This window comes from Pieris rapae, chromosome 22 (assembly GCF_905147795.1).
Source record: "Pieris rapae chromosome 22, ilPieRapa1.1, whole genome shotgun sequence".
Taxonomy (NCBI): Eukaryota; Metazoa; Arthropoda; class Insecta; order Lepidoptera; family Pieridae; genus Pieris; species Pieris rapae.
The window spans coordinates 5,074,534-5,086,911 of NC_059530.1; the positions used below are offsets into that span (position 1 = coordinate 5,074,534).

The 12,378-nt window shown below is 32.7% G+C and overlaps 1 protein-coding gene across 1 annotated transcript; it reads right to left on the minus strand.

The window, feature by feature from the left end:
• Positions 1-1,576: 1,576 nt before the first annotated feature.
• LOC110996557 lies at positions 1,577-12,239 on the minus strand. Its single transcript, XM_022264295.2, has 9 exons — positions 11,924-12,239; positions 11,656-11,727; positions 11,337-11,587; positions 11,087-11,235; positions 8,485-8,668; positions 7,494-7,667; positions 6,170-6,364; positions 4,990-5,082; positions 1,577-4,799 (listed from the first exon to the last, which is right to left on the minus strand). Exons 1-9 carry the CDS (start codon positions 12,006-12,008, stop codon positions 3,429-3,431), a joined length of 2,574 nt encoding a protein of 857 aa, XP_022119987.2. The 5' UTR covers positions 12,009-12,239; the 3' UTR covers positions 1,577-3,428.
• Positions 12,240-12,378: the final 139 nt, after the last annotated feature.

The following is a 12,378-nucleotide window of genomic DNA, read 5'->3' on the forward strand; positions in this document are numbered from 1 at the left end:
ATAAAATAGAAAGATGATTCTAGTTGCCCCTTACTAAAAGGTGGTTTGGTGTGGAGAAGAATGGGCCAGAAACTCCTCCACACTTACTCTTAAAATAAAATTCACAATATTTGTAACAATTAGTTAAATATGTGAAGACTATGTAGGTACTCCTAAAATAAACAAAAACAAACAAACAAAATATATTTATTATGTAGGTGAACAAGTACACTTATGAACGTCAAAAAAATAAAATTAATTGTAAATTTACATTTACTACCAGTTCGCAAGTAAAGGGCGTAGAGCGGGCTTTGAATTTGTCAAACACTCCAATATTGCGAATTTCAGATGGTAATTGATTAAATAATTGCACACCCTCATACCTAATTAGATTTCTTCAAATAATTTGTACGCGGCTTCGGCAAGATAAGCAAACTCGCTCGACGAGTATTGCGTGTCGTTGTGTGTTTGATTTTTTTAAACGACAAGCAACTATGGATAGAGTTATTTAAATTTTTTTTATCAAGATACAGGTGCTATATACATACAGTTCTTTAATTGTCATAATTTTGGTTTTTTGGTAGATTTTATTAGTCGGTGTTAAAAAATTGTATCTAAATAATGATTTTATTAATTTATTTTGTAGTGTTTGTAAGTTAGAAATTATGTTTTTATCCTTAACATCCCAAATTACTTTTTCCGTTTCCAGTAGTTCTAAGAATTTTATTGTTATCTCATTGCTGCATTCGGACGGCATATTCAATGATTTAAACGAACGTCTTTCTTCTCCAGGCGCTCGGCGAGCTGCGTCGAAGCAGAATGTAAACACACACTGCCGGTCCTATGACTTCCGCACAAAAAACCCGCCATTTTGGGTAGTGCCGCGCAGTGCGAGTGGCAATGGCTGTGGCATGAGAAGTATCGCGTTTACACACTCGTCCTGCCCACTACCGCTGAATGTAAATGCGGCAATAGTGTGCTCTATTTATATATATATATAAAAAAACTCGTGTACCAGTGTTTATGGTCGTCCTGATTGACTTTCTTTGGTAGAAATGTAAACCAACAGCATACAAGGTTTCTGCTGTCAGCAACTAATATGTTATATTCTGTACTGTATCAGTTATGTCTTCATATACTTAACATTCTGCAACGGCGCTCCAACTTGACTTTGAAAGAAGATATATGAGAGGGATAAACAAGGCAAAAGACGCTCTCGAAGAATAAGAGTTCCGTTCGCCCTTTATAAATTCTGACGAAACGTTTATAAATAATAATATAAATTTAAATACATTGCCGGAAAAATGGCAGCGGATTCCTGTATATCTTGCTGCCAATGTTATTACATTTACTTTAAGCTTAAAATATCCCTAATATAAATAGAGGACTGGGGTATTCTCTTGTAAAAATAAAAAACCCTTGATTAATAGGTAATTTAAATCTTAACTTATTTATTAATGCATATTATTCTAATAGCATTACTAACGTTACGTTAAAGATGCACTAACTTACAAATGGGTTTTTTTCTTTTAACCTCCTCACAGAGCCCGTAGTGTTAATTATTAGTAAAAGTATCAGTTAAATAAATAAAATACAATTTCCTCCAGATCATTTATTCTTTACAACATAAATTCTATCTGGCTTCATGGCCGCATAAAGGCGTTTCATCTAAAACCCAGCACAGCTGCAAGCCTATCACAACAAAACAGAAGCAAAATACAATGATTTCCTAGAAAAATTCAGATAACAAAACGAGTATATAGTATAAAAATTAAAACAAAATCCTGTTACTGATCTCTTAAATCTTATTTTTGTAATTGTCATAGTCGAAATTAAAATATTGATTTGACGCAATATACAACTGATGCAAATTATACATGTGGCGACTCCCACTCGGCACTTCGGATCTTCATCATCAAAATTGTATACAGTATTTATTAATTGTTATCAGTAACAAAACACTACGTTGGCATATGGAATTATGTAAAAAATGTATTTAAGAACCCTTATTACTAGAAGGCCCTTAAGGTCTAGAACGGTCAGTCTGTACGAGAGGGAATTGCAGAAATATATGTACTTGTAATTATGACAATTGTGGTAAACAAAGCAATTAATAAAATAATATTGGAGAAAGCAAACTCTTGGCCATATAGACAAAAAAAAATAACTGAAATGAGCATAATTAAGAAATTACACTGTCAACTGTCAAAAACTGACATTGCTTTGACAGTTGACAATACATAAAGCGTCGAGAATTAACTAGAACTATTTGTGAGAATCCAATAAGTTTTTCACTTACATCATACTAAGCGGTCTCGGTGACTTAATCAAAAAAGGTAAAAATGAAATAGTTGAATCATGAATACAAATTATATATTACTTATTCTAAATTATATCAAAATATATTTACAATTACTTCTTCCCACATTAACATTACTTTTAATCTTCAAGTGGAGGTGTCAAAAAAAATTATACACAAACTTAAAACGTAAAATTTTGTAATAACATAACAAATAGTAGAAACACAAAAAGATACACGAATATGTGTACGTATTCCACATTTACACTTTTTACAATATTAACGTAATTCGTACCACAAACACCGCGACAAAAATGATTGGAAGGTTTCGTCAAAATTTGATTTAGAACCAGTCTCGTTACTCTGTAAATACACAATTTCCTCCCGCCAAAGAACCTTAATTATTGTTAGTACCTTACTTTGTCGTTTTGCCTACATTTCTTTTCATATTCAAAATCAATGAAATACGCACGCTTTCAACTTGCGAACTTCCATCCTATTTTTCACGAAAACATATACAAATATCGGTTTTTATCTTTCTATTGCCCTAAAGGAACATTTTAAAATATTTACACTTACAAATTTAATTGTACAAAATGGCTACAATGGAACCACGCTTTTAATATGAAGATCGGATCAATCGATATTTTTGAATTAAGGATGCATCTTTATAGTGTTTTGTATAACTGTGGAACTAGTATTCCCCCTTTGAGAACACCAATCCATAATAAACCCAACATTAGTCGGACTAGGCAACAAATGTTAGTATATCACTATAAATGGTAATATAATATAAATGATAAAATAAATTACACGCTGAACTGATCCTTCGATTTTATTAAAATCGCTCAAACAAAAGAACACAATGAATTTTACCCTCTGCTTGAATATTTGTGACTACCCTCCATAAAAAGCACTAAACTCAGATTTAAAATATAAATAAATTTATATATTTTAATAGGTTTATATATCAGGTATTATTTTACACTGAATTAGCTAAAATACAACTGGAAATAAACTGGCAAATAATTCTCTTACATATCATGTACTACATTTATATTAGATAGGATTTAGTTTTTTGTATTTAACTAAGGAGTCTATTTGTATAAAACGGTAAAGTATATTATCACTTTAGCGAGTCTTTTGTGCATTAAGAATCCTGTACATCATCAGAAATGTCCATAACACTTTCATCAATTGTTTCCTTTTTCGCTTCTACATTTAACAAATCATCTATCGTATTATCACTAACATCAACATCTTCATTATTACCATTGGTGACTTTTTCTTTCTTTTCGATAGTTTTAACTGTTTTTGTTACTTCGCTATCAACAATTTCCTTTTTATCTTTCGCAGTAACTTCTATAATACTTTTATTTTCAACATCCTTTTCATCAACCTTTTTATTTTTATCTTCAGCTTGCTTACTATCAGTTGAATTGGTCAATGCAAAATCTTTATCTATATTTGATAGGGATTCGGTATCGATTTGCATTGAGAGATTACTTTTCGGTTTTTCACTTTTTTCTCCGTTCAATTTGGCATCACTTACAATTTCTTTAGATGTATCCACTTCTTCGCTATTTTCACTGATAGTTTCTTTTGAGTCATGTTCATCTATCTCGTGTGTGATAGAAGTCAAATGTGCAACTTTTTCTCTACTATCGTTTTGTTCGCTTCCACACCCTGTCAGATCAACTTCTTGCGTCTCGTTACAGAAGGAATCTAGCGAATTTTCATCAATACAAATAGGATCTTCGTCTAAATCGGGTAGTATTTCGACGTCATCGTCATCTTCCTCTTCGCTATTTTCACATTTCTTTATCAAATATTGTTTAAATCCTTTAGTTAGAGTGTCACGAATCTCCTTGAACCGATGCGACGAGGTATTTAACAGGGTGTCAAAACTTCTATGTAAATTCCGCATTTCATTGACAGTCCTTGTTCGTAGGAATGACGTGTTGGCTTCCTTTTTCAATTTATGTAATCGTGTCAACGAGTACTCGAGTGCGTCTATAGCGTCAATCAAATTATATCTGTACCATTCAACAGGTACTGACAGGTCAGCCTCCCTTTGGGTCGCGTCGGAACGACGGGCCTTTGGAGATTTGTGTTTTGAAACTTTTTTGCGATTTGCTGGATTGGATTTCATTACTCTTAGCGGTGGTGGCGTATCACGACTGGATTTATTGGATGAATTGACTTTGGGTCGGTTCGTTTCAGTTACCGCTACTATAGTAGCCGAATAACCGCCGCGCATGCTGGGATTGGCATTAATTGCAAATATTCTACCGTCGGGAAGTCGATACATTTTATTGGAAGATAAAGTTTGGGGGTCAACGCGGAATTTAAGACCACCGGTGACAGAATTCACGGTGACATCGTTTTCAGTCATCTGTATAATAGTTTCGGATGAAACTTCAGAGAGAACTGTAGGCTTTTGTGTAGACAAAGTCTTGGGTGTAGTAATGGGACCTGGTGTTATACACTGCACATCATCATCAGTGTTATCCTCTGTCACCTATAATCACAAGTAAAACGTAACATCTTGCCATCTAATCCAAATATTTAAGCCTATACGATGTTTGATGATAGTTAAGATCTTAAAGCGAACACAATATTTAAGAGAAAAAGAGTCGCTTTATTAAACTTTTCTTAATGATTGAAGGAACTAAAATTTCTGATAAAGTATATGTAAGGTAATTATGTACCTCGCATAATGGCTCCATGGGGAAGTCCGGAGTGCAGACTAACTCGTCCTGAGATGCGCCACTCATGTTTTGTATAGAAGACATATCTAGGCCCTAAAAATTTATTTACCTTTTATAACAACAACATTAAAGCATCGAGGTCTCTTATAACAGAGGTCGTAGGTTCGATACCCGGCTGTGCACCAATGGATTTTCTTTGTATATGCACATTTAACATTTGCTCGAACGGTGAAGGAAAACATCGTGAGGAAACCGACATGTCTTAGATCCAAAAAGTCGACGACGTGTGTCAGGCACTGGAGGCTGATCACCTATTAGATTTAAAAATGATCATGAAACAGATACAGAAATCACGCGCGAACGGCTGAACCGATTTCGCTTATTATTTTATGTTGTGTTTGTTCTTGTCAGGTTTTTATGAAAGAAAAAATGTAGAAAATTTAAGAATACCTAACCACTATATTAAACTTAAAATAAAAACCAAATAGCCAAGTATGGTGTATATGTAAATAGGTGATCAGTCTAATGTGCCTGACATATGCCGTCAACTTTTTGTTTGTATTTTATTGAACTAATTTATTTTAATTAACAAATTTACGTCTAAAATACTGCGTTAGTGCAGTTAAACTTCAAATTAAAATTCAAACAAGAACCTTAAATATTTTAGCTTAATAACATTTTACGAGACCAAAAAAAATATAATTGGAAACTAAAATCAACCCAGAGTTGTCTGCCAAAGATTATTTAATAACTAAAGCCTTTTTGACCTCATATTGCATCTGTGGCTCTATCTTTGTTTTAAAAAACAAGTGATGTTGAAATATGTTTAGTCCTTAGACCATCTACTAAAATAAAGAACCGATTTTACAAGCGGTAGGGAGTGTCTTTAAAATAATTGATTAAGCCAAAATTCGACGAATTAGATCAAGCAATTTTGCAATAAAATTAAAAATTCCAATTGGTTAAATTTGTATTTCTGTTTTTGGCGCTAAACTCCAGCCGAAAACTTTTGCCTAATATTCGGTATCCGGTATACTTTTGAAACCTTTTCTATCCGATTCCCTGTAACAAGATTGGGCCTTATGCCCCTGACTTAATTTCGGTGGAGGAAAGAAAACCCATTTCCTCCACCATTTTAATATTCTCCCTAGCTTTTTCCATTTTCTTAATATGCACTCACCTGGGTTAGACTGTCTAGTGATAAATTAATATTATCATTATTAAACATGACATTGTCAAATGGTGTACTTGTACTGATCCCATTGAACATATTATTTTGAAAACTCCCTTTCGGTCTGATTTTTATTAATGTATTTTGGGGCACAGGTTTTCTCTCATTTAGTACTCTTATTGGGTTCATCAAATTCGTTGGCAGCTGTAATAGAACAATATCACTTAATAGATGAAATTTAAATGGTTTTTTAAACTATTAATGCGTGCTACTATTTCACCATGCCTCCTGCTGATAGAGGACAAATCTTTGTTTTTAATTAATTTTTTTTTGATTAACACTTCGTTACATAAAAGGAAAAAAAATATTAAACATAATTTGAGTGAAAAGCAACTGGCGGCCTTATCGCTTTAGAGCGATTTCTTCCAGACACCCACTACTTTATTACTCTTTATTACTCAAGATGTCATATGGAACATGGTGTAATGGTTGCAGGTCCTTACAAACATTGTGTATAAAAAAGTTGGTGATTAAAAAGAGTGTCGGAGAGTTTATTGCAAGTTCTTCTCTTCCGTTCTACGCTCTTGATTTGAGAACTGGCAGTAAATGAAAAATTAGAATTGTTTAATGTATATTTCTTTTTTTTTGACGTTCATAAGTGTACATTAGGTTACCTATATGAATAAATGATTTTTGATTTGATTTATTGAATAATGTTAAAATATATAACATTGTTTCATTGCTCGCAGTGCATATAATTTCGCATTGCAGTGAAATTATACACTGCATATGATTCCATCAATAGAGATACACAAAGCATGCATTGTTTATTAAAAAGCCAAAATCACACAACATTTTGTGCCATAACTTTCTGACTAAAACTTTTAAAAGAAAAAACGCAAATGAATCACGATAATATAGATCAATTTAATATCAGTTAGGGATAAATTTGAAGTAAAAATAAATTTGCAAGGATTCAAACACATTTACACTATGAAAATTTTTTTTAGTTAATTAACAAATCATTGCTAAAACCAGTTCAAAATAAATTTCTATTGTATAACTAAATAATATTATATCAACCAAATTTAAATAACTCTCTTTTTGCCTGATTGCCATTGCTGAACTTACCATGATTGATCGTGACCATGCAGGCTGTAAAAACAGGTTAGATATAAATTGCCTTATCGGCTTAACTCATTGTATCAGGCAACATAGGTTCTCTTGCAAATAAGGCAACTTTATCCATAGACAAAACACAGAAAATTTTAAGTGAGTTCTCACAAAACTGGTTTAAATATAATATTTAATTTTTTGATTTACAAGGACTTACCCTAACTTTCTTCATAGGTGCAACGTGAAAGGTATTAGTAACCTTTGGTGACACACAAATAGGATTCTTCCAAATTATATTTGGTTTCATTTTTGGGCTCGCCGACCTTTTTTGAGCCTTCTTAACTTCGGGTGTGTTCACTTCATCAGAATTAATTGAAGCAAATTTCTTCACCTAAGGATAAAATTAAAATGAATACAGCATTTCTTACACTATTCGTTTAATAGCATCAGTCTAACAGACATTGTACACAGCACACGGGCCAGCTATACCTAATAAGCTAGTCATCACTATAACTCTAGGCTAGGGTGACCAAAGACAATTGACAGGTGTTCAACACCATAATGAAGTAATTATATGCATATTATATTGTCTATGAAATGCTGAAAAAATATATTAATGCACAGTACAAACAGCCAACCAGGAAAAAAAGCTTTAACCTGAGAGTTGAGTGTGTCAATAGCAACACAAACAAAAAATGCTGTAATGTTTTTTAAATAACGTTATTTGTCTAATAATTAAATAATATTGTGTTTGGTTTACATTAGTAGTACATTTAAATATAACCTCTATGATTTATGTTCATATCAGCCACAAGAAGTTGACAAATATTCTATTGAAATATTGCCATATTATATATTTGCAATATTACATTTAATTTAGACAATAATTATTACTGATTGTGTCCCCTTGTTCTCTATAACACATTACAATAAATTATATATCTTTTCAAAACATCCATAATGTGTAATAGATGATGCAATTGCAAAATCAAAGTGTGGAGAGTGATTAAAAAAAAAACAATGCAATAATTACATAAAAGTTAAAAAAATTACCGGCTTTGTTTTGTTGTTTTACATCCACAATTATGCAATATTTAATAATAAAAGTAATTTCTCAATTTCAACCACAAGTTAATGAGATTAATATTTTCAACCAAACAAACTAAGCATATGTTTAACAAAATGGCTAATGTGTTTAAAAAAATTACCAGTATTGTAGGAGGAAGCTTAGATACAACTGCCACAGCCGCTTTTTTGGCTTCTGCTTCTTTCTTCTTAGCCTCCAACTTTTCCTTCCTTCTATATTTAGATCTACAGCACTCGGAAACATCTTCCGATATTTCTTTTAAATATGATTCCTTAAGCTTTGGATCTTCAGTTTTATAAGCCATTCTGAAATTATTAGTTGGTAGTTATTTTCCTTACTGTCACCATTTAGCTCAAACTTAGTTAATAGTTACAATTCTACAAGGTCTGTTAATTTAAAGTCCACTATGTAATTTTAAAATTCAGCTAAGTCATTGTGTTGCTTTTTCCTTAGTTCATATACAGTGTAAACTCTTTATAACGAAACTCGAGGGACTGAGCATTTTCGTCGTTATAGAGTTATCGTTATATGGAGTGAATAAAAAAACCCAAATTAATAAGATTTTTAATACAAGAATTTTTAATTGTATGTATGTCTTAGATAATAAATGCTTATACATATAAATTATTGTTTACACATATAGTCTGATAATTTCGTCTGACGTTTTTTGCTATGCCAGTACTGTTTTTCTATTATTTTATGTATTCTATTCATATCTAGATATGTAGTGGAATCGTCTTGATTAAACAACAAAAAAATTTCTATCAACTTAGCGGCATCTAGGGCTTGTTGAATTGTTGGTGGTCATTCGGCTTTATCCACTTGATCGTCTTCTTCATCTTGATTATCGGGTGTATCCTGACTTTTTGACACTAAATCAACAATTTGTTCATCTGTAACTGTACCAGTTGTGGCTACATCCTAATCTATATCTTCGTACGACTGTAGATCTTCGTTAAAATTGTTTGGTATGTTGAACTGGCTTATCCATTCACTCAGTGGTACATTGTCTTCACTGTTAAATTGTTTTGTTTCTTGGCTACTACATAATCCAGCATATCGAAAAGAATGTTGGATAGTGGCCGCTGTTACCTCTTGCCAGGCTTTTGATATGAAGTTCACTGCTTGTAGCATGTTGATCGAGACCTTGCCGTCAGTTTCTATCATATCCATCAACATTTTCCGTCTATAGTGGCCCTTTAGGGATTTAATTACACTCTGATCCATTGGTTGTAAAATACTGGTTGTATTAGCTGGGAAAAATGCTAACTCTATGTTTCGAAGATTAGATATGATTGGGTGAGCAGGACAATTGTCTACGAGAAGCAAGATTTTCCGTGATTTTAATTCAGCATCCCATTATCTCACTTCCTCTTCAAAAATCTGCGATGTCATCCAAGCTGACTTGTTTGCTTTGTATGTAACTGGCAACTGCTTTATGTTCTTGAAACACCGAGGGTTTTTCGATTTGCCTATAACTAAAAGCTTTCTTTTTTCTGTGCCACTCATATTGGCAGCCACTAGAACTGTAATGCGCTCTTTAGACAGTTTTCCTCCAACACATTTTCCCCTTTGAATTTCAAAGTTTTGTCGGGAGTCAACTTGAAAAAAGGCCAGTTTTGCATTAAAAATGTCTTCTGGTGAGTATTTCATCTTTAAATTAGGCCACACTGTACTAATCCAATTGTTAGTCACATTCATATCGACATCCCGCGCCTTTCCGTTCATTTTACCGTACTTAATTTGATGACGGTGCTTAAATTTTCCGAGCCAACCTTGCTTTAAAGTCAATTATGCCAAGTTGGTTGCCAAACTTTTCAGCCTTAGCTTTTACAATTGGCCCCGATATGGGTACATTATACTGGCGCTGATTGTTAAACCACGACAACATTGCCTGATCTAAGTCTTCGAATCTTGGCTTTCTTAATTTTTTAGACAAGTTTCCTTCCAGCGCCGCCTGAAGAATTGTTTTTTGGTTTTTTCAAATGGTAGCAACAGTGGATTGACTTAGTTCAAAACGCGTTCCAATGTCACTTTTCTTTTCTCCCTTTTCAATCGCACGTAAACCACAAATTTTTTCGTCAACACTAATCGCTTTCCGTTTACTGGCCATGTTAACAGTTTCAAAGTAGGTTTAAGACTGATAATACGATAGATACCCAGTATGCTTGGTCGAAGACCATCACTTCCGAGAAAACAATGCGTCATACTGCACGTGTACAAGGCAATTAAGGATAACAAAAGCTAGACCGACCTGGGATGTTTCGGAGCTTCAGTCTTTTGTTACCTGATAACATAACATAAACAATAATACCGGTAATAAATATTTACTGTCTACAAATATGAACACATTTCTTCGTAATAGAGAATGGCGTATTGCTATAGTGTTTCAATATGTGAGTTTTAACGCAAACCAACCAACTTGGGCTCACTCCAACGTTATAGGGAGTTTATCGTTATAAAGAGTTTACACTGTATCTTCAATATTCAATTAAAAAAATTATAATAAAATTGGTTATGAGACCTAAGGGTCCCGAGTTCAATTCAAATAATTGTCTAAATGCATATACTAACTGTAATAGTTGATATTATTCATATAAAAGCTTGTTTTTTTTATTTAGTTCATCACTAGGCTTTCAAAAATCCCAAGCGTTTCATTTTTAATTCAAATAAATTCAGGCTTATAAATTTCTTATACACATACATCTTTTCAAGTCAATTACCTGTTTTTAAAGTCACAGTAACGCAGTGCAGCCCAACAAATAGCACGCAAATCTCTTAAACAGGTGGTATTACATTTAAAACATTTCCAATCATCTACTTCTTCAATCTCTCTTATTTTAGCTGGGCCCATATTTCTTTTTATACATTTCTTAAAAAAAAAATCAAATAAGAGTTAGAATGCAATGAGACTTAATTACAACTTTATGATGACTATTTAATTTTCTTTGATTAATATAATGGATATCTCACCGCACAAAATACATGTGGGCAATCTGAGCAGCAGTACACTTGACCACCTTGTCCACACCAGCGACAATATAGTTCAGAGCCATCATCACCCTTCTCAAACTCTCCACTGTTATAGAATGAATGACAATTCTGGCATATTAATGTACGTAACATAGGATGTGTTTTCATATTACTTTCATTTTTGGGACAAATCCCTATATGTCGGTCACAAGCTGTACAGTGAACTTTCATATGAATAATAGTGTTAAGATCTGAAAGAAATACAATTTAATTACAATGTTTTTACATTTCACAACAACAAATAAAAGTTATAAATTACCTTTAAATTTTGTTATATAGTATGATCTTTCATCTTTAGATATATCTTCATCAAAGTCATCATCTGCTGGGGCTGTAATTATGAATGAAAACATTTAGATAAATGAATATTACTATTAAATCAGATAGTTTTTAGTTAGTTGAGTAATAACAACCATAACTACTGTAGACAAACTGACAAATATGCAATTACTAAAATTAGATATAGATATGTTTTTTTACAGTATTTAAATCTAACATTACTGAATAGGATAAAACAAGTTCCTTACCCGGGAAAGGCGGGAATGGCACATTATCTGATACTTGAACCGGCTTCTCGGAGTCAGCAAGTGCTTCACTATTAGTTTCATTCATTTTGATATGCTTTGAGTATCAAAAGATTATTAATAATTACACACTCTTCATAAAAACATTAACTAAATGTTTATAAATATTGGATGCTAATCGTGTTTAGCCTAATAGTTATTACTGTACAGAAAAACTTTATGTTAAGCATAGAGCATTTGCTTTATTCAGCCATTTTGGCATTTTCGCTTTCGTTTTTGGAATTTGGCATTTAGTGAAGTGTAGCAATGGTTCGATAGTTTTTGTGAAACCGATTATTCGTAACTTTAAGTACATACATTCAATACTCTTGTTTTGATGCATCATGGTACATTAATACATCATATATAATATTACTTAATGAATCTAGGTAATGTTAAGACGTGGGTGAAAAGAAAAC

What these genes read in the sequence shown, in the direction of transcription:
- LOC110996557 (XM_022264295.2), bottom strand. Translation starts at nt 12,008, where the DNA reads ATGAATGAAACTAATAGTGAAGCACTTGCTGACTCCGAGAAGCCGGTT. An exon ending in TACTGTGACTTTAAAAACAG is followed by an intron (nt 8,669 to 11,086) that starts GTAATTGACTTG and finishes TAATAATTTCAG; the next exon opens with AATGGCTTATAAAACTGAAG. An exon ending in CACTAGACAGTCTAACCCAG is followed by an intron (nt 5,083 to 6,169) that starts GTGAGTGCATAT and finishes ATAAATTTTTAG; the next exon opens with GGCCTAGATATGTCTTCTAT.